Consider the following 23,660-nt stretch of genomic DNA (forward strand, 5'->3'; position numbering starts at 1 on the left):
CGAGGGAGACCGGTACGTCATCTGTGTCTCCTGCCTGGGTGAAGATCATGCAGCGCTCGCGCTCGCTGACGGCGGATGTCCACACTGCGAGCTGTTGCCATGGTGACTCTGAGGACTCGCTTGGCCTTTTCTCTGAGCCTGCATTCTCCGCTGCGCTGAGGCCGGAACCGTCTTCAGCTCAACCGAGCTCGCCAGTTCGCCCTGCTTCACCGGCCTCCCCTGCATCGCTTCCCGATGGGCAGCGCCCGCTGTTTGCCGCCACGTCGTCCGAGGAGGCCGATCTCAGGGCCGCGTCGGGGGAAGAGGACACGCGCTCTCTGCTAGCTTCGGGAAGTAAGGGCTGGACGAGCTCCGAGGATATCGCGCCTTCTGCTCAGAAGCCCAGCAAACGAGCTGACATTGAGAAGGAGTCGAGGCGAGTGCTCACGCTGGCCGCGACGAGTCTCGGCCTCGAGTCGTTCCCGGCTGGATGGTAGTTTCGTTTCGGATGAGCGTACTTCTCAAAGCCCTCCTCATATCTTCCTGAGCTTCACGAAGAGGTGGCAAAGGCTTGGAACGCTTCCAGGAATTGTAACTGTCTCAGCGTTTTCTGCAACGCGCAAGCCTGCACAGTTGCCCGCTTGACTGCACACAAAAGCCGTTATCACAACAGCTTCAGCAACGCAGCTCGAGACCGGTGCGGCCGGTGAGGCCGGGAGCCCCGAAGCCATCATAGGAAAGCGCCGGTGTACGAATCGCCGCGGCCGAACTCTCACCTAAGCGCGCCGCTGTTTCAGTTCTAGGGATTGTGACTGTTTCAGCGTCTTTTGCAATGTGCAAGCCTGTACGGTTGCCCGCTTGCCTGCACACAAAAACCGTTATCCCGGCTACCCAGATATTTCCCGAAAGAGGTGTAATTTCTGGTGTCCCGGCCACGGCCGATGGTGTTATAAGTGTAGTGACGATGCCCACTGCTCAGTGCCCATCTCCACATATAAGCACAGCCCTGCACACAGGGCTCACACCTATAAGATCGACTCAGATCGGTCACGCGCACCACATAGTAAACGTGCCCACTCCTCAGTGCCCACAAACACTATGTCACACAAGGCGCGTGGTTTCTGTAAAAACGAAACCCGTGCACGTACGCTCTGCCCAGGCAGACAGCGAGTCGAAAGCAGTAAATGTGCACACTTGCAGCCCACAGTTACTCGCAGACATCACGAGTCCCATGGGACCCGCTCAGCCCTCCCTCAATCGGTTAAGCGCCGGGACGGGTCGAGGAGGTGCGATCTGCCCGCTGCGATCTGCCCGCTGTGATCAGCGCGCTCCCCGCCTCAAATGCCACAGGCGTAACGCCCATGTTACGGCACACCGAAGCACCGCCGTTGCCCAGTCAACAGAGCGCGCTTCTCATCCAGCCCTTAACCATTCATGCAGATGCATAGTCAGCACTTCCAGGGGTTTCGGATTGGGTGCTAGGCATTATAAAGAGAGGCTACTCGCTACAGTTTTTTCGACGCCCTCCACGCTTTTTAGCGCGCGTCGAAACCACGGTCAAAACAGAAGTAGCACACATACTTCGGGCCGAAATATCAAAACTGTTGAGCAAAGGGGCTGTAGAGCCTGTGTCTCAAGCTCAAAGTGAGGGGGGGCTGTACAGCAGATACTTTCTGGTGCCCAAGAAAGACGGGGGTCTCAGGCCCATACTGGATCTAGACAGCTGAACAGGGCATTGGTGAAACGCAGTTTCAGAATGCTTACGACCAGGAAGCTCCTCGCACATATTCGCAGAGGAGACTGGTTCATGTCAATAGATCTGAAGGACGCGTATTTTCAAATACAGATAGCGTCAAATCACGATATTTGAGATTCGCCTTCGAGGGCCAGGCATACCAGTTTACAGTCCTGCCGTTCGGCTTGTCCGTAGTAGAGGCTGAGATTTTTTCGGGAATCCCACGGGTCACGGGATTCCCGTGGGATTCCTGCAGGATGGGAGTCATGTTTGCTATTAATCACGGGATTTGGACGGTACAGGATAAATGGTTAACGGGAGCAGACGGGAGCGGGAATCAACCAATAGCAAAGACGACATGGTCGCCAGTTGGTGCTGCAATACATGAGGGACACAAAGTTGACACGTTTCCAGTGTCTTCTTGACGTCTGGCGGGAGATGTCAGGTGGGCTCGTACCAGTTGCCAAGAGGCTGCTAGCTATCCCCGCAATAAGTACTCCTTCTGAGCGTAGCTTCAGTGTTGCGGGAAGATGATAGAGGAGAGGCGTTCTACCCTCAATCCAGAAAATGTAGATGCACTTTTGTTCCTACACAGCAACATATAACTAAGATGGACTCATTATGCAAGAGCATAATTGATGAAAATCGTTAACATGTAATTAAAAAAAACTATAAATGTAAACTATAAATGTATTGTTTACTTAACAATAAATGAGTAAAATGCAGCTTTATGTGCTGTTTGGGTTTATTAAACTATTGTAGACATGGTGTGAACTATGTACTGTTTTTCTTTCATTTGCTGTCTTCCATTTTCTGGAGAAAATCTAGAAACAGGGGCTCAGCAGGTGGTCTAAAACAGGATGGAGAGCAGATTAAATCAAATTCTATGTATTAACTTAACACTAATTGAAGAAAAAAATATATATATGGGAGCGGTACAGGAGCGGGAGTCAGTTTAAACAGGAGCGGGATGGGAGTGGGAGTCAATTTACCAGGAGCGGGATGGGATGGGATTATTTTTTAAACTTTGGTCTGGGAGTGGGACGGGACAAGATTTCTTTCTATGGGAGTGGGACGGGACAGGAGTTAAAATCCACTCCCGTGTCATCCTCTAGTCCGTAGCTCCTCGTACGTTTATGAGGTGCGTGGACGCAGCGCTCGCTCCTCTCAGACTCAGAGGCATGCGAGTGCTGAACTATTTGGACGACTGGCTGATTCTGGCTCAATCAAGAGCGGAGCACGTGGAGCACAGGGCCGTTTTACTCGATCACTTCGAGAAACTCGGTCTCAGTGTCAACTGGGCGAAGAGTTCGCTGAACCCCAGTCAGACGATACTGTTTTTGGGTTTAGCTCTGGACTCATGTTCCATGACGGCGCGGCTGTCACCACAGCGCTTGTTGAGCATTCAGCGCGCGGCGAGTTCTCTCCGCTGCGGCACGACTGTTTCGCTCAGAGAATGTCAGAGGATGCTAGGTCTCATGGCCTCGGCATCTCCGGTTCTGCAGTTGGGCCTGCTCCGCATGCGCCCCCTGCAGTTCTGGCTGAAAGCGCGGGTACCTGGTCGACTGCGTCTCAAGGTCAATCAGGGCTGCGTTACAGCCCTGAAACCCTGGACAGCAAACGACTGGTACCAATCAGGTGTAAACCTGGGGACTTCCTCGACAGTGAAGATGGTGTCGACGGACACCTCCACTTCGGGATGGGGAGCGCTGCTCGAGGGCAGACCGTCCTTTGGCCTGTGGTCAGAACGGGAAGAGCTCCAACATATCAACTGTCTGGAAATGCTGGCAGTGGAGAACGCGCTGACGCGCTTTTGTCCCCGAATCAAGGGCCGCCTTGTCTTAGTCCGTTCGGACAACATGTCTGTGGTGTCCTACATAAATCGCCAGGGCGGTCTCGGGTCCCGAAACCTGTACAGGCTGACGGAACGCCTCCTGGTTTGGGCTCAGCGCAACTCGCAGGCTAGAGCTCCGTCAACGCGACGGCTGTATGCCTCGAAGTGGTCGGTGTTCTCCAGCTGGTGTACAGCTCGGGGATGTTCACCCCTTAGTTGTGAGGTGACGGAGGTTCTCTCCTTCCTACAGGAGCTGTTGGATAAGGGCGGGGCCCCATCCACGCTCATAGTTTATGTGGCAGTCATCGCGACATTTTTCTGAAACAGCGCTCAGTCAGTCAATATCAAGGAACGATTTGGTCATCCGCTTCCTTAGAGGAGCTAGGAGGCTGAATCCTCCCAGACCTCCGTCAGTCCCTATATGGGACCTCACGGCGGTTTTGGAGGCCATGAAGGGTCCCCCTTCTGAGCCTATCCAATCGATTAGCCTCCAGCATCTGTCGTTCAAGACGGTGTTCTTGTTGGCTCTCGCTTTAGTGAAGCGTGTGGGTGACCTGCACGCGCTCTCGGTGAGCCAGTCGTGCTTGGAGTTTGGGCCTAATGACTCAAGGGTCATACTCAAACCTAGGCGCGGTTATGTGCCAAAGTCCCTCAACACGCCGTTTCGGGCTCAGGTTATTGCTCTGTCTGCCCTGTCGGTGTCAGGAGAGGATGGAGACTCGAGTCTTCTTTGCCCTGTTAGGGTTTTAAGAGCTTATGTGTCTCGCTCCGCTGTCTTTCGACAGACTGAGCAGCTGTTTGTCTCATTCAGTGGACGTTCCAAGGGGATGGCTGTTTCGAGACAGACTCTATCCAGATGGATAGTTGACGCCATAGCATTAGCTTACGCTTCCAGGGGCCTTCAGTGCCCACTGGGCGTCAGAGTACATTCCACGAGGGGTGTCGCCTCATCGTGGGCGTGGTCTACTGGGATCTCCTTGCAGGAAATATGTATGGCGGCAAGTTGGGCCTCGCCGTCTACATTTATCAGGTTCTATAACCTGGAGGTTCCCGCCTTGCAAGCAAGGCTGCTGTCGGTATAGCCGAATCAGGGCTCTGATGGGAAATTCTGAATTCTGAGTTACGTTAGTAACCGAGTACGTTTTCAGCATTGATATTTCTAGCATACTAAAAATGTTGAAAACAGTTGTGCATTCCCAAAAAGTTGTGTATTTCCTAGCATTCAAATACACAATCTTGGCATCACTAGTGCTATGTTCTACCACCCAGTGCCACTTCAGTACAATGTAGTGTATTGTAATTACGGAATCGTTATATTGTAATGTTATTTTAATAGATGTTACAGAAATAGATAGATATGACTTTCAACCACATAAGGAAGATAAAAGATAAAATACTCTAGGTGCTGCAATAAGGAAGACTATATCTCCAGCTATGTGTTCCCTCTACTAGCTTTGTGTGGTGACCTCTGAAATGTTTCAACATTATTACTTTTATCGTTACATCTTGTAAGACTTACCTTGTCCCAATGTCTCTCTCGATCCAAAGCAATGATCACCATGGAAGGTTTAGTGAGATAGCCATCAGCATTGAAGGAGAGGTCCTTATGCTCCCATGACACATTTAGCATATGTCTGTAGAACAAATGTAACAGCTTTAAATTAGTAGACCAAAAAAAGTAGATTTGATTATAAGTGATTGTACAATTGCCTGGATTTTATCCATCTCCGAAATGAAACAGAAGAGTATCAGGCACAAAAAGGAGGACATTTCAAAAACATCCTCTAATTTTTTTTCTTTCACTAAGTCAAATGAAAATAAAACAGAGTGTACAGATACTAATACATTTACAGTATTCATTCTCTCCCTTTAATCTTCTTTGTCTCATAGACCTGAACATTTTTCCTAAACGAATTGTTCACTTATAGGACCAGCTACGGGTGGAGTAGAACAGGATTTAACATTGTCATTCAATTTTACTGATGCAAATGCAGCAGCAGCTAGCATTATACAGAAATCTTGACATGACTAACAACTATCAACAAATAAATCTTGACAGAAGTTCAAATACACAGCTCTATATCCATATTATCCATCATCAATGAGATTTAGCTACTTTGTAAACAACAAAGCTCATAAACAACCATTCAATCTCAGTGTTTTATACTGGACAAATATGCTCTAAATATGAATGTTAATTACTTTAACAGCAATATTCCTACCATAATGAAAATGTTGTCACCGTTTATTCACTCTCATATCATTTAAAATTTGAATAACAATGTATGTAGAAAAAAAATAACTTCACACAGATCATTTTCATTTAATGGCAGTGCAAAGCTCACAATGAGATTGTAGGTCAGATGAAACCTACTAACTGTCTGTTGGATATTTTTCCATTGAGGCACTTTAAGACAGTATTTGATATTATTGGTCCTAGTATTTTGTCTATTATTAATGGTAGCCTTGTTTCTGGTGTGGTGCCATCAGCGTTAAAACATGCTGTTGTGCAGCCTCTTTTAAAAAAGCCAAATTTGGATAAAGCCATGTTGTCCAATTATAGACCTATTTCAAAACTTCCTCTTAGAGAAGACTGTTCTAACTCAATTGCAGAGCTTTTTGGATCAGAATGCTGTTTATGAGGTTTTTCAATCAGGTTTTAAGGCCTATAGTACCGAGTCTGTGCTGTTAACGTACTAAACAATATTTTATTATCAAGAGACTCATGACAGTGTGTGGTTCTTATGTTTTCAGACCTTAGTGCAGCATTCAACACAATAAATCATGGGATTCTTATCTCTCACCTTGAGGAGGTGGTTGGCATTCAGGGTTCTGCCCCTGATTGTGTTTTTTTTGTCAACATTGGTCAGACTTTTTTTATCCTCTGTTCCACTGACAGGCGGGGTTCCTCAAAGGTCTATTCTCTGTCCTATTTTAATTTCATTATATATTTTACCTTTAGGGTCAATGTTTCATAAATATGGAATTGCTTTCCTTTTTTATGCTGATGACACCCAAATTTATATCCCCTATAAGAACAATGACGGAAATGCCCTTAATTCTATTATGAATTGTTTAATTGAGTTTAAGACCTGGTTGGTGTCAATTTTTTTATTTTAATTTTTATTTTAATTAGAGTGAAACAGAGCTTGTCTGGTTTGGGGACCCTGCACTTCCCGATCTATTAAATTTAGGTTAGCCAACTACTTATTGTAGAATATGGCTGTGAGGCTCTTTTCAGGGACTCGTAAGCGAGAGCATATCTCTTATTCTGTCTTCACTGGGCTGGTTGCCAGTCAAATTTAGGATTGATTTTAAGTTTAAGTTTTTTAAAGATCTTCTGATCAATCTATGTTAATTGTACAAAAGACTAGGTATAAACAAAGGGGCGATCGGGTCTTTGCAGTTGCCGCTACAAAGCATTGTAATAGGCTTCCGTCTCATATAAGACATGTTCCAACTCTAAATGTTTTTAAGAATCACCTAAAAGCTCATCTTCTTTCCATAGCATCCCAGCAGTGTTGAAATATTGTTTTTTTATTTGTGTTTGTGTGTTATGGTGTAGATGTGTTTTTAAACTGTGTTGATTTTGTACAGCACTTTAGTAAACGCTCTGTTGTATTAAAATTTGCAATATAAAAACGTATAAACTATGTCTGAAAATATAATCTGCCCTTCTTCTGAACCTTTAATTTGACACATGCTGAGATTTTATCAAGTCAGTTAGTTGAATTTTGATTTGAGAAAAAAATCAGTGCGATTTATACAACCCGAATTCCGGAAAAGTTGGGACGTTTTTTAAATTTTAATAAAATGAAAACTAAAGGAATTTCAAATCACATGAGCCAATATTTTATTCACAATAGAACATAGATAACATAGCAAATGTTTAAACTGAGAAATTTGACACTTTTATCCACTTAATTAGCTCATTTAAAATTTAATGCCTGCTACAGGTCTCAAAAAAGTTGGCACGGGGGCAACAAATGGCTAAAAAAGCAAGCAGTTTTGAAAAGATTCAGCTGGGAGAACATCTAGTGATTAATTAAGTTAATTGATATCAGGTCTGTAACATGATTAGCTATAAAAGCTTTGTCTTAGAGAAGCAGAGTCTCTCAGAAGTAAAGATGGGCAGAGGCTCTCCAATCTGTGAAAGACTGCGTAAAAAAATTGTGGAAAACTTTAAAAACAATGTTCCTCAACGTCAAATTGCAAAGGCTTTGCAAATCTCATCATCTACAGTGCATAACATCATCAAAAGATTCAGAGAAACTGGAGAAATCTCTGTGCGTAAGGGACAAGGCCGGAGACCTTTATTGGATGCCCGTGGTCTTCGGGCTCTCAGACGACACTGCATCACTCATCGGCATGATTGTGTCAATGACATTACTAAATGGGCCCAGGAATACTTTCAGAAACCACTGTCGGTAAACACAATCCGCCGTGCCATCAGCAGATGCCAACTAAAGCTCGATCATGCAAAAAGGAAGCCATATGTGAACATGGTCCAGAAGCGCCGTCGTGTCCTGTGGTCCAAGGCTCATTTAAAATGGACTATTTCAAAGTGGAATAGTGTTTTATGGTCAGACGAGTCCAAATTTGACATTCTTGTTGGAAATCACGGACGCCGTGTCCTCCGGGCTAAAGAGGAGGGAGACCTTCCAGCATGTTATCAGCGTTCAGTTCAAAAGCCAGCATCTCTGATGGTATGGGGGTGCATAAGTGCATACGGTATGGGCAGCTTGCATGTTTTGGAAGGCTCTGTGAATGCTGAAAGGTATATAAAGGTTTTAGAGCAACATATGCTTCCCTCCAAACAACGTCTATTTCAGGGAAGGCCTTGTTTATTTCAGCAGGACAATGCAAAACCACATACTGCAGCTATAACAACAGCATGGCTTCGTCGTAGAAGAGTCCGGGTGCTAACCTGGCCTGCCTGCAGTCCAGATCTTTCACCTATAGAGAACATTTGGTGCATCATTAAACGAAAAATACGTCAAAGACGACCACGAACTCTTCAGCAGCTGGAAATCTATATAAGGCAAGAATGGGACCAAATTCCAACAGCAAAACTCCAGCAACTCATAGCCTCAATGCCCAGACGTCTTCAAACTGTTTTGAAAAGAAAAGGAGATGCTACACCATGGTAAACATGCCCCGTCCCAACTATTTTGAGACCTGTAGCAGAAATCAAAATTGAAATGAGCTCATTTTGTGCATAAAATTGTAAACTTTCTCAGTTTAAACATTTGCTATGTTATCTATGTTCTATTGTGAATAAAATATTGGCTCATGTGATTTGAAAGTCTTTTAGTTTTCATTTTATTAAAATTTAAAAAACGTCCCAACTTTTCCGGAATTCGGGTTGTACACAAAATTCATTGAAAAGGATTCATTCAATGATTTAGTTCTCACTGACTTAAGTTAAGATCTTACTTTTACGTCCCTTTATTCATTGTTGGTTTTCACATTTTTGAAAAGAACCATGTGAAGACACATGAAATAACATGAAGGTGAGTAGATGTAATTTTAATTTATTCCTCTACCCATTGTACCATTTCACTTCAGACCATTCTACTAATAAAACCTTTTTCTAAGACAATATTTTTTTCTTGCCAACTGATGAATCCTTTGATACTGCCCAACCAGTCAACATGTTTGAAAAGAAGGTCCGTGTCCTGTCTCAAAGCCAGTTCTTTAAAGATCTTTAAGCTGTCTTCTGACAGACGTTTCTTTTTATGCTAGTGAGATGTGCAGACACCTGAACAGCACCGAAGCCTGGGAACATTCTGGATGGAAGACCCAGTCACTCATGTGTCTCTGATACGCTTGATCACAGAAAGCTTGGAGAGGCAATTGGAACACTATTTAATGAGAACGATGACTCCCAGGTGAACGGCAGATTTAACAAGGAAATCTGGAGAATCTCCCAGTCTCATTACAACAGAGGAAGACCACAAGAAAAAGTGCAAGAACGCAATTTTTTGTCTGGAAAGATGTTTATGAATCTCCAGAGGCAAACTACAGTATGCTGCAAGAATAATTATTTTTTAGGATTTTGATTTTTGATTAGGATTTGTTCCACTTTTCTGTTGAATTAATTGTGATCACATTTGACAAAAAAAAAGAAGAAAGAAAAAGAAAAAAACAGAAAAAAGGGCAAAGCTGGCCAAGGGTGGACTAAATATATGACAGCTTCATAAAACATTATTGACAGTCAGAGTACCCAGATACTACAAAGGGATGTCTATGATATAGTTTTTTGTTGTTGCTTATGATGTTAACAATGATGTTACTGATGTTAATAAAGACCAATAAACCACAATAAACAAAAGATAATTAGAGTATACTTTCATGACTAGGTTTTTAAACACATTTAAGCAGTGCTTTAAGTGGCCCAAAAGAGGTGCCGGTACTCTATTATAGTCTCTCTCTCTCTCTCTCTCTCTCTCTCTCTCTCTCTATATATATATATATATATATATGATGATTCCACTCATCCCCTGAGGTAACAACAACTATATTGAAGGGGTTTTATATACAGCAGTCAACAGACGACCTTATAAAAAATAATAAATCCTTTTATAAGTTTGTGGGTTTGCTTGAGCTAGAAAGAGCTACTGAACATAAATAAAATGTGCAAAAGGATTTTGAAAAAAATACCCTTAGAAAGAGCTACTGCATTACTTCATTAGCTTGCGTCTGACCTGCAGCGATATCATTCAGGCTTGATGGGGTGTCAGGCAGCGAGTCATCTGATTCTGACCGTGTTGTTTTAGTACTCAGAGTCTGAAGCCAGGAGAGCATATAAGTGTTGTTCACTGTATTTGTGTTTTTACCTAGCCGAGTGTGCGCATTTCACACACTTTTTCCGGCCACGCTGAGTTGTTGACACTGACAGCGGTATAAGCGACACATGCACTTTTCACTTGTAAAACTCAAGGGTGTATGGGTAATGTAGTCTCTGCTCTCGGTGGGATGAATTAAGAAGCGTGCATTGTGAAGGCCGCTCTAATAAGCGGCAGTGCAGGCAAAGGATTAAAACCTCTATTAAAACAGATGTCCAAATGAGCGTACGCTAAAAGCACGTTCTGGGCACACGGAGAGGTGGCGGTACGCTCAAGAGCTATATTTGGAAGTGGCGGTACTGAGTACCGGTGCGTACCGGCCCACTTAAAGCACTGCATTTAAGTAAAAAAACATTTTTAACTGTACAGTAGTTATGTCAAATTAAACGTTTAACTTTACATTTTATATCATTATGTTATAATGATCTTTTGAAATGCTTTAAAGAAGTGCATTTCTTTAGTCGTGTGGACTAAACTTCAACTTGATCGTTATAAATATATTTAACCCTTATGCGGTTCTGAAACCTTATCCTTTACCTCATTTGGTGTTCCCAGTCAAAAATGATCTCTCATTATGCCACATTTCACCAAATCTTTGATTCAATTATTATGTCAGAAATACCAAAAAAGATAAACTATTTTTGGGGGGGTTATCCTGTGTGGGCAGTAAGTTTTAGACCAATGTGGTAACATTTGCATTTTCAGGGAAAAGAAAATCTATTCTGGGTAAAAATGACCAGAAAACAACATTGAATACATTTTCAATAGATGCACTTTTGCAATAGAATACACTTTTGGGTTAAAAATGTAATTAAAAAATGTAACCCAACAGCTGAGATAGTCCATATTTGACCCAAAGTTGGGTTGAAAAAACCCAGCATTTTTTAGAGTGTACCTTTACTTAGCAATCTGTAAAAGTCTTACCTGAAGAGAGAATTGTTGGTGTACGATTTGACCGGACTATTGCAGTCACTGTGACCATCGGGAATGAAACCTCTGTACTTGTGGAAACTGTGCACCCCTTTTACTATGACTGAGACTCCTTCCCGAACCCTCTGGCGCAGTGTTTTCCTCCAGCGGTCTGTGATAATACTGATGACGCCCACTGGGAAACTGTCAGGAGGGGACACTTCAGGGTTTCCCACAGCCAGACTGGGGATTATCCAGATGTATCCGGGGCCTAGCAGCCCTACATCAGAGGCCATTCTGAACAAGTACTGTGCCTCCTCATGGGAAGAGTACACTAGATATACTTGCGAGTTCACCTGCTGTAGTAGTCTACGTGTGCGGATGTCATTCGCCCCCACGGACATCTCGAAGCTCAGCACGTCCTGAAGCTCCCACAGGAAGTAACTGGTGTCCGTGAAGGAGCGGATGTAGTCCACAAAGTTCTCGTAGCCAGGATACAAGCTGGTGATCACTACAAAACTACCCCAGTTGTACTCCTCCATCACTTTGAACATTGCATTTATCTGCTGCTCTATAGAAGCTCCCATCTGGAGAAAGGTAGAGCCTTCAGCCTGTAGAATCAAGACAGAATATACAGTAGATTTAATCTACTCTGATTTATTTAGAAATTAAAATAAAAATACAGTAACCACTGTAGCATGATAGAAGATTGCAACTAAACATTTCGAGGGTTACAGCTGTCAGAAATTATTCGAAATTGTAGAGGCCCTTGCTTTGAATGACTTCAGCACATCTGCAGCCGCAGGAAATTGCAAGTTTCTCAGACTGCGCTGGTGTGATCTGGGTCCACTCTTCTTCCAGTCGCTACCATAGTACGGTAACTGTCGTGGGTTTCTTAGCCATTACATTGTTGCAAAGGATTTTCCAGAGATTTTCAGTTGGGTTTAAATCAGAGCCGGCCATTTCATTATTTCATTTCAATGTTCAGTGCACTTTCAGTCTGACTTTCTGGAACGTGCCGAGAGAGATCCATACTCTGTGCTTCGCTGAACTGGTGAGCAATTCCACCTGCAGTGTTGAATGATTTGTGTATTACGTGGACGACCAGCCCTTGTGGGGGACTTGAATGAATTAGTGTCATTGTAAAGCCACAATATTCTAGAAATCATAGATGTGGAATAACCAGCTTCTCTTGCAATGTCTGAAAGGGTCATCCATTTGGTCTTCATCTGGACAACCTCCTGTCACAGAGTTTCAGTCACACTAAATCGTCTCATCATCTTGCAATCTCAGTGAGAATTAGAGGAAATTTGTCAGTTAAACAGGGTTCATCATATAATTGGTGAAATTAGAACCAGGTGCCAGATTAACACCAATAATTTGGAGGTATCTGTAAGTGTTCTCTTATTTTTCAAATATCTCATTAAAGTTATACTATGCTTCAGAATACAATTAATTTATGAAATATGCTTAAAAAAACTGCCCTTCTACTCCTGTTAGGAAAACGTTAAATAGGACTAAGCAGTGACCTTGAAATGTAGGAAATTACAGTGTGTATATTATAGAGTTTTATATTTTATATTTTAAAATCTAACTTAGCTTCCACAACACCACACTTTAAATTTGGTCAAATGCATTTAAATACATACTTATTTATGAACTCCACTGGTGAAAAGTTTGGGGTCAGTAATTTTTTTATTTCCATAGAAATGAATACAAAAAACACTGAACTAATCAAAAGTGACAGTAAAGACAATTAATGTTACAAAATATTTCCTTTAAACTTTCCATTGATCAAAGTGTTTATTTTATTATTGTAATAATATTTATCAAATTATACTGTTTTTGTTGTTTTTGAATAAATACAGCCTTGGTCCTAAAAAATCCTACCGACCCCAAAATATTTAAAGGTAGTCTATGTATGTTTTAATACCAACCATAACTCACACAGCTTTACAATTTTCTGCATTTCAGTTTTACAGGTTGCTGAACATATACAGGAGATCCATAGTAACTTAATCATGGTACATGACTTTCTCATACCATTGAAATAACATGCATTACTGAGCAACATTAACCTTGAATGTGTTCCAAAGTATGAGATACGAGAATTGGATTTACAACACAAAGACAATTCACTAGATTATTGATCTTATCTCTACCACAGCCACGCGTAGTAGACTTGATTTATTGCCTGACTTTCAACCATTATTCCTCTTTCTGTAATCCCACTTTACACTTGACACCAAATACTAGTTTATCCATACAGGTATGATGCACTCTTTGAAAAAAAAAAGCTCTCTCTCTCTCTCTCTCTCTCTCTCTCGATATATAAACTATATTTATATAAAAAAAATGTGTGAATCATTACACTTAGTGTCAATATCAAGCCACAATTGTGCATGAAAAAAACAGTGAGTACTATTAAGTGCTGTTGTAATTTCACTTGCACTTATTTAACTTTAAATGAGCAAGTGTCCTAATGCCCTACACTGCCAACCGCATTTACTTCCACCGCACAGCATGAGACGACTCAAAGGTACTGGAGGAGATGGTATCCAATTAAGTTCCAAATTGAGAAAAATAGGTGTGGAGGCTTGGGGGTGTCAGGAGCCAAGAGACATTCTCCCAAGACTCCTCTCTGACTAGAGCTTTCCTCTTTCCTGACAGACTGATCCGGTGTCCTTTAAATAACTTCTGTGGTTGAAGTAGGCTACCTCTTGGAGAGAGAGAGGGCTTGTGAAAGTCAGGTACTCTGGGACTCACCGGGTCCTCCTTTTCCGACAGATTTCTTTCTTTAAGAAGTTATACAATAACCCAGAACAAGCTCTCTTGTGATTAGGACTCACAAGCCTTGACAAGACCATTCCCTTCAGGATTTTGGTAATAGGTATTACATATACACTTTTTTGTACACTTACTGTCACATACAGGGTGACAGTATTTTTTATCCATACAAAGAAACTCCAACCAAACCAAACTAAAACCTTTTCACTAGCAACATTCTTAAAAATTTTCTTCAGAATATCTACTTTTGTGTTCATATTTGGGTGAAATCCTGATAGAGATATCATTAAATAATATTAAAATAAATACAAATATTATTTAATGCTATTAAATTGAATTCCAGGCTACGTTCAGGCTAATGTCTGGAGCTGAGCACTCATCAAAAAGGGAAGCTCTGTCCTGAAAGGTGATAATTTAAGCTCACTTTATTTATTTGGAAGGCATTTGGCCATTGACATGTCTTTCATGCTACTGGGATTTCATGAGAAATCCCATACCAGATGTTTGTGACCTCCAGTCCAATTCCTCATGCTAGAAAAAATAATCAGGAACGGCTTATTCAATTGCATGGGATTTACATGTGCATTATACATTGGTTTATCTTGCTGTAAAATGACCAGATTCGAATAAAGTAGAACAGGCTGTCACATGTCTCTGACTCCACCCACCACATGCCTATACAAAGGAATTGTATAATCTCATCAAATTTATATGATATGATATGATATGATATGCATGCATCTCTCAAAGGAGATTAAATGCCTATTTCATAATCTGGAAGTGTGGTTGTTCAGAGAGCCATGAAATATGGTTCACAGCTGTATGCTTGTGGTAGCTTAATTGATTTGATATAACTGACATTAAAGTCAGTATTGATACATTTTCTATTCTTTTTTTTTGTCCAAAATATTATAACTCTATTAGATAAATGAGAATTGGAAACAGAAAATATGAATGAAGCAAGTGATTTATTTAATATAAGAACGTGGTCACTGGGCTGTTCAAAAGATTTGGCGAATTATTCAGGATCTGTATATTTCACGCTCTATGGTTAAAGTCTCGAAAAATTTATCCCTGCCAGAATGCTTCATTTTAATCCAGTTCTTAAACAATGATCTGGCATTGGAGGCAAATGCATATTTTTGGCTTTCTGTTCCACTCCCCCCCCCCCCCCCCCACCTTATCAACATTTTTCCGCACGTCGTGCAAGTCTGAAAGGCATTTGAATAATGACAGCTGGGCAGGAAGGAGTCCTCCTCTCTACAGCTGGTATTGAAGATACTCATCTGTCCCATTAAATCAACGGCTATTGTGTTTCTCATTTAAAGATATCCATCTTTAGCCAGTCTGCATGTGTAATGATTGTTTTACTGTCTAAAAAGCGTATATTTTGAACATTGTGGATTTCCCATATCAGATGCTGCAAAATCCACACAGCGTGCACTAATAGTAAAAACTCAACACAACTGCACATGCCTTCAGTAATATATATCAAATTAAAGGATAAATTAAGCCAAAAATGTACATTCTGTCATCATTTTCTCAACCTCATGCTGTTGCAAACTTTTATGGCTTTTTTCTACTAGAGATGGAATAATGAAAGTTTCTCAAAAGTGAAAACCATGATATTTGTTTGATTGTTCAGACTGCTTTGTGTTTGTTCCTTCCCAATAACAGATAAGACTGTTTTTATTTCAATCACAGTTTAAGCTGCCACCAGACATAAAAGTACACAAAATGCCTTCACTACACCCTGAATGTAAAATTACTTTCATGGAAAATTCTTATACGCAGTTACCTTAAAAAATGGGTATTTATCTTCTGTAATTTTATATTATTTCTTGATGTTATTCAGAAGTTTCCACACCTCAGTAATCAGAGGAAAATCAGGAACCACACTTCAATGGTTTGAGTCTTACCTATCAGATAGGTCCTTCAAAGTATCTTGGAGAGGTGAGGTGTCCAAGTCACAACATCTAACTACTGGGGTGCCTCAGGGCTCAGTTCTTGGACCATTTCTCTTCTCTACATGGCATCATTAGGTTCTGTCATTCAGAAACATGGCTTTTCATACCACTGCTATGCTGATGGCACTCAACTCTACCTCTCATTCCATCCTGATGATCCGACGGTAGCTATTCGCACCTCAGCTTGTCTAACAGGCATTTCTTCCTGGATGATGGACCATCACCTTCTACTCAACCTTGCCAAGACAGAACTGCTTGTGATTCCAGCAAACCCATCGTTTCATCACAATTTCACCATCAAGTTAGGCACATCAACCATAACTCCTTCAAAAACAGCTAGAAGCCTTGGAGTTATGATTGATGATCAGCTGACTTTCTCAGACCACATTGCTAAAACTGTCCGATCCTGCAGATTTGCTTTATTCAACATCAAGAAGATCAAGCCCTTTCTTTGGGAACATGCTGCACAACTCCTTGTTCAAGCTCTTGTTCTGTCCAGGCTGGACTATTGCAATGCCCTCTTGGCAGGTCTTCCAGCCAATTCTATCAAACCTTTACAATTAATTCAGAACGCGGCAGCAAGATTAATTTTTAATGAGCCAAAGAGAATACATGTCACACCTCTGTTTATCAATTTGCACTGGCTTCCAATAGCTGCTCGTATAAAATTTAAGGCATTGATCTTTGCCTACAAAACTACCACTGGCTCTGCACCCATTTACCTAAATTTGTTACTTCAGACTTATGTGCCCTCTAGAAGCTTGCGTTCTGCAAGTGAACGTCGTTGATTGTGCCATCCCAAAGAAGCACAAAGTCACTTTTACGGACTTTTAAATTAAATGTTCCCTCCTGGTGGAATGACCTCCCCAACTCAATCCGGACAGCTGAGTCCTTAGCCATCTTCAAGAATCGGCTGAAAACACATCTCTTCCATCTTTATTTGACCCTCTAACTTTAACACTCACTATTCTAATTCTATAACTACCTTTCTAATCTTTTTATATTCCATTTTCTTTTCATTAATTATGCAATTGTATGTGTGTGTATGTGTAAAGACCTCTGACACTATCTGTTTTTTTTATATTATATTATTTAAAATCCCATGCTAGGTGTACTGTGTTAACCTAACTGAGACTTGTTATAGCACTTATATATCATTGCTCTTTTTGTTGTTTTTGATTGCTTCCACTGTCCTCATCTGTAAGTCGCTTTGGATAAAAGCGTCTGCTAAATGAATAAATGTAAATGTAAATGTAAAATCGTACGCAACTGTTGGTTGCTGGTTATACACATCATAACAACTATTGATTTTCACCCCCTACAAAATCGCTTTTCCATGCAGCTGTTCAATAGTAAATCATCGCAGGGGGCTGGCTGAAAAAAACACACACAAACCACATGAACATGCTTTGGTTCTTGTCCTCACAGCAGTTATTTTTGACTTGCTGTGTCTAATGAGAGCTGTGAGAACAGCTTTCCTGAGATGATTTCACAGATACCCAAGATTAAATCTCGATTTGATATCTGAAATACATATTATATTTTTCTTTCATGCTTTGATGTATATGTGGTTTGTATGTTTAACTGTATATCTGAGTAAAGCTCAAGGGATTCTGATGTTGTATTATAATAACTCTAAAATATTTTTTGTATATGTGAACCTTAATTGTTATTCTGGCACACACATGAAACAAGCCAATTTCTCTTTAAATCATTTGTAAAATGTTTTGTATGCAAAATTACTGCATTTGACTATATGTGACATTTATGGACAAAAGGTTTTGACAAATGATGTTCTGTGTAACAAAAACATTTCGTAAATCTTTCGATTTTGGAGTGTGGATTGTGTGAATATAAATTATTTCAAATATATTTTTCTGCACATTTCGGTGTAAATCTGTACACCGAATCTTTATGAAAGCTTTATGAATCATTTGTACAGAAATTTGATCTGCTTGTGTTTCATGAATGTGACCCAGTAAATATTTTTTTTCTGTAAATAGTTAAATATAAAAATATTGAATAAATGTCATTAAAATATTTTTTAGTTGATCCAAACATAAGTGTGCAGTGAATTGTGATCTCAGAAAATCCCCACTGCTTGTTAAACCAGCTTCATTTCAGCTGACAGATCCCCAAGATCTACCACTGCCTCCTTTCAAACACTTACTTTATGTGTGATGACTACTGCAGAACCTCCACTGATGCCTATGATGGGGATGGACGTCTGAGAAGAGATAAAGTCTAAGATTTGTGCCACAGCTTCTGAGTCCACATCATCTTCGAACACCACTCCGTGGAGGCTCTCTGCTGCCATAGTCTGACAGAGACGTGTGAGTAAAGCCCTGGGGTTAGTGTCATTCACCAGCACGGTGATGGGGTTCACTTCCAGGGGCATGTCTAGGAAGTTTTCTGGACTCAGACGGCCCTTGATCTCACTGTGGTGGGCCAAACCACTGAAAACCACAGCCACGTTGACTGAAGGAGGGCCGAAGAATGGACGTCCCAGGCAGGGAGGCACTACATTGAGTAATAGATGAAAGAAGAGTATGGGCTGAAGAGAGGGACCACAAAACCCTCGAGGAGTGGCCATTTCAGCCTCCTAGAGCCTGAGAGAGAGAGAAAGAACATTTCAGAATTGTTACATGTTTGTCAGTTTGGAGAATGTCAGATTTGTCTTCTCTGTTAAGTGTGTATAATTTACAGGTTTTCCAAAAATGTTCACTACCATTGGTCAGTAAAAACCATAAAGTAGCTTACAAACAAGTCAATAAAGTGTTGGGAAAGTTATTTCGATGTATTTTTTATTTTTTAATGACCGTCAGATTAACGTTGAAATGTGATTGAGATTCAATACATTTTATACAGTTTAGTATATACAGAAATTTCATAGCTTTCAACAATTAAAAAAATACTGTAAAAATGTCACTGTTTCCTCAAAAACTATAAAGCAGCACAATTGTTTTTGAAATTGATTTTGAAGCTGTTTTGATCACTAAATCAGTGAGTGAAATGAGAATTAAGTAATGGCAGCTAAAAAAATCTTGTAATTACTTTGCCATCACAGATAGCTATAAATTATATGTTAAAAATATATTAAAGCGGAAAACTGTAAAAATATTTCACCATATTACTGTTTTTATTTTATTTTTGATCAAATAAATGCCGCCTTGAGCATTAGAGACTGCTTTCAAAAACATTAAATAAACTCATCACGCCCAAACTTTTAAACCGTAGTGTAAATTTACATTATTTTTTACATTTTTATCAGGGGAGACTTGCAAATGAGTGTCAAGCAGCAGTGATTATTTAGCAATATTGATTCTGTGTGTTCAGATGTGAGGAGATGAAAATAGGACACGGTATTGCATTGCTGTGAGCAAGAGAGAAGCCTGAGTGACAAATAAAAAGAACTGCTACAGAAATCTACCTCAGTCTAGTGTTATTCATATACATATTTAATATGCCTCAAGTCTCATCCACACAAAAATTCCAAACTCAATAATTCCACAAATAAAACTATATTTTAAAACAAATAAATAAATAAACACATTAATTACAAATAAACTGAGATTTTTGAGGATTTACAGCCCTGATTTTAAAATAAAAATGTAATTTATTTTATTTTAATTTATCTTACTGAAAACAATTCACGTATACACAATTGAAATACGAAATTGTACATAATCAAATGTACAAATGTGTTTAATGCATAGTAATCCTGTGTTTAAAAACCATACACGTGCTCAAAATGTCCATTCTTTCACTCATAATCTCAGATTGCGTGTGTTCTGGTCACAGTATGCATGTGCCTTTGTGACACAACAGGCCATTAGCAGGCTGAGTGGGAGGTTTACAATGAATCCAGCAGGAAACCATGTCTAAACTCAGCTCTAAACACTTCACATGGGTTCCATGTCATGGGCTGGTCCCTGATCTCTCAACTTGCAGATGGTGTGGGTCATCGAAAGCTCACCTTTAGTGAAAAAATATCAACAACTGATAAATGCTTGTTTAATAAATCCAATTCACACCACTGCCATTTTGTGAACCACAGATATATATATATATATATATATATATATATATATATATATATATATATATATATATATATATAGAGTGCACAAGTCTACTGCATATGTTGCTTGTCTAGATCTTACAAGTGTCCATGTAGACCTTAAAGTCTAGTCATTTCAAACACAGGCCCCTTGGAGCACCTCAAGGTCAAGTGCATTACTGGTATCCATAGTAGCATGATACAGATCTCAATAACTCTCTGGTTTCTGGGTCCCAGCTACTGCCAGAGCTGAACTTAAACCATAAGGCTACCAAGTGTATTATAGTAGAGACATATAAAACTGGCTCGTAAAACAGAGAGAGGACTTTCTTTTCAACAGCAAACTAAATCAGAATCTGATGAGATGCACTTGAATTGGAATCTTAAAGGTTAGGCTCATCCATCCATGCCTGCATCTTACGACTACCGCAGCCTATTAAACTATCAGAGCTAGCTGTTGGGCCATGGACTGTAATTACTATGCATGATAAATGCAACACTCACATTGTGATGGCTATCATGTTCCTCAAAATACACCTGGCTTCTAATAAACCTAATTACTACATTAAGGATATAATACTGTAAGAATGCATGTGAATTTGTTCGTTCACTCTGATGGTTTGTACTGCATTGTTTTCCTATAGACTTCATAAGTAACACTCCTTACCCAATGTGGAAGTACTTTCTGCACAAGTGGAATACAGATGGTAAAGTAAGACATGAGATATGCATTCCAATTGGAAAAGCAACAGAACCAAACAAAAGACTTGCAATGAGAAATCCAGACGCTCAGAGAGAGTTAAAGCCGTCATGGTCTCGGTCCTTTCTCTTTTTCCTCTCTCTCTCTGTCTGTTTTTTTTTTAAATCCTCATTAAAAAGAGACTGTTCAAACTCCACTCAATACTGGTAAAGCATCAATGAGCATATTTGTATGCTTGTAACTCAACACAATCCTCACACCTAGCCGAGCAGTGGAGTTAACATAGTAATAGCTGTGCGAATTTCTAGGGAATTTGACACAGAGAAGTGAAAAAAGAGTACCTTTCATGAAAAAAAATTATAATATCTATATCTATATCTATTATATATATATAGGGGTGTTAAACTACTTCTGGTCTTGTGGAGTGTCTTAAAACAGACTTTGCATACTTCTATTATCTTTGTCTGCTAACCATGTTTAACAGTGTCCATTTTTACTTGTCTTCTCCAGCACATCTCAAACAGTGTATTGTGTTTAACACCAATATCATTCTGTGGTGTAAATTACATGATAAACATAGAGAAATATTGCGACGACAATATGTAAATAAATAACTACATTATAAATTATAGATTATAAATTACAAAATTATAAATACAAATATTACTTTTAATAGCAATGTGCCCCTGGGACACAAGTGCCGATAGATGAAGAAACACCCCTATATTTGATGTCTTCAGAGTGTGTGTTCATTGGTATACTGCACGTGATGCTGTGAACAGCAGTGAGACACCTGCAGCCTTGCTTTGATGACAGCAAATGGAACACTCCATTTACACACACACACACACACACACACACACACAGGTTGCTGCACGATAATAAATTCACACTCCAGCTTTCAGGCTGTTAGATCTGCTGTAGATGTTTTCTTCTCATGTCCTTTTCAAGTCCTCAGATCTCTTTAAAAATGGACACTTTGATATGTGTTTGACCATAGATCCTATGGACAATCACATCACACACCTAGAGCATGTGTTCTTATTTCAAACAAAACAAAAGAATGAAAATAAATGAGTTTATCAATGTCAGGAAAAAACAGGCACTTGCCTGGATTCACAGCATTACACATAAAAACGACTTGTTGCAAAATTTAATCTACACCTTCCATGTAGATAATCGCAGATAGAAATATTTTCAAAGTAAAACACCAGCTGTGGGTGCCAGCTGTCCACACGGCATCTGATAGGTGAAGCTGATTTAAGCACAATGGCTTTTAATACATTTTACATCTACAACTACAACCTTCACATCCGCCATTGAGTTTAGATCATAAAATAAACTGTAATTTAACTAGCAGTCAAATAAACAGACATCCATAAGAAGAATGGGTATATTTGAAAGAGAAAACCATTTCTAATGCATCAAAAAAATTTTTTTGGACAGAAATAATAATAGTTACAGTAATTTTTCCTCACCACAAAATAATCACCTGAAAATATTAAAATAACTGAAAGAAAAAAAAAATCTGGTCTCATCTGGTAAAGCAGTGTATATAGGGTTACGTCCCATTCTGCACAGCTTGAAATGCTTGTAGATTGGGCTTCGCTCCAACAAACTAGACATTTGCTGAATTGGTTGCATTTGTGGTTAGACTGACATCTGCGACCATCAAAAATGACAAACAAAGAGCTGTAAAACATACACAGATTGTCATACACAGCATCCAGATGGTGTGTTATATTAGCACTGAATTAACATCTTGCACCCTCTGTCGACGTATGTGTCTCTGAGTTAAAATCCCGCCACAAGCGAGAGTGTTACCAAGTTTAAAGCTGAATTACATTTGGAGTTACACTATATCACTGTTATTTATAGCAACAATCGCAAACACATTCTCACATGAATGATGTTAACAAAGCTAATTCCTAGTGGCTTTCGATGAGCGATCTGTCTGCTTTCTGTAATGTGGGACACGAGCCATCAATCATACAGGAGAAGAGCAGGACCATGGTAAGTTTCCCATTTAAGATCCGGACGCAAAGATTACGATAGAATCCCAAACCTCCAGATGTTACCAGCTTCTTTAACCACTGAGCAATGGCTAATCAAACAAACTCAATGGACCCTAGACACACACACACACACACACACACACACACACACACACACACACACACACACACACACACACACACACACACACAAAGCACTCTTGACATTACTTTCAAAGTATTTTGAAAGTATTTAAGAAGCAGTTGTCACACACAAAGCTAATTCTAAGCTAAACAGGTATACTGAACCTCCATATATTACTCGTTTACAGTGATGACTCATGGTCAGTGTGGCCATAGAGCAACTCAAAACAGATCACATCCTTATCTAGTATTCCACACAAACCCACAGTGTGCTGTATACTTTTTTTTAATAGTGCTCCAAGGTGAAAGAGCTCAGAATGTCATGGTCAAAGCACACATTAGTGTTCCCCAAATCTGCATGCATTGCATATCAGCTGGCTTTTCAAAACCTCTGTGATCTCGCCAGTTCAGCCATAATCATACAGGTTTCAGTGAGTCTGCTATAAAACAAAAACAGATTATGACATTGAAATACAGATGGTAGTTTCACCATTGCCAGCATTTGTATCCTGTGTGGCGGCGCATACAGAATCGGATGTTAATAGTGATGTATTAGTCACACTCCAAACAGTTGCGATTGGACATTAACAGATGAGCATTTCAGCAACAATCAATGGCTCTGTCTTTTGAATGCTAAGAAGGGCCGGAGTGTCTGTAATAAATAAATCCAAATAACATGTTAGACCCTTTAAGTAGGCTCTCA

The 23,660-nt window shown here is 40.2% G+C and overlaps 1 protein-coding gene across 1 annotated transcript in view; it reads right to left on the bottom strand.

The window, feature by feature from the left end:
- The window catches only part of LOC132121604 (glutamate receptor ionotropic, NMDA 2C-like), a 44,273-nt gene that overhangs the window by 19,182 nt on the left and 1,431 nt on the right, over positions 1-23,660 (bottom strand). The window contains exons 2-4 of the mRNA XM_059531183.1: positions 18,230-18,668; positions 11,321-11,916; positions 5,068-5,182 (exon numbers count right to left, since the gene is read on the bottom strand). Coding sequence (XP_059387166.1) covers positions 5,068-5,182; positions 11,321-11,916; positions 18,230-18,652 — 1,134 coding nt within the window. The 5' untranslated portion in view covers positions 18,653-18,668. The remainder of the gene's footprint in view (positions 1-5,067; positions 5,183-11,320; positions 11,917-18,229; positions 18,669-23,660) is intronic.

The sequence above is a fragment of the Carassius carassius genome, chromosome 39, assembly GCF_963082965.1.
Source record: "Carassius carassius chromosome 39, fCarCar2.1, whole genome shotgun sequence".
Taxonomy (NCBI): Eukaryota; Metazoa; Chordata; class Actinopteri; order Cypriniformes; family Cyprinidae; genus Carassius; species Carassius carassius.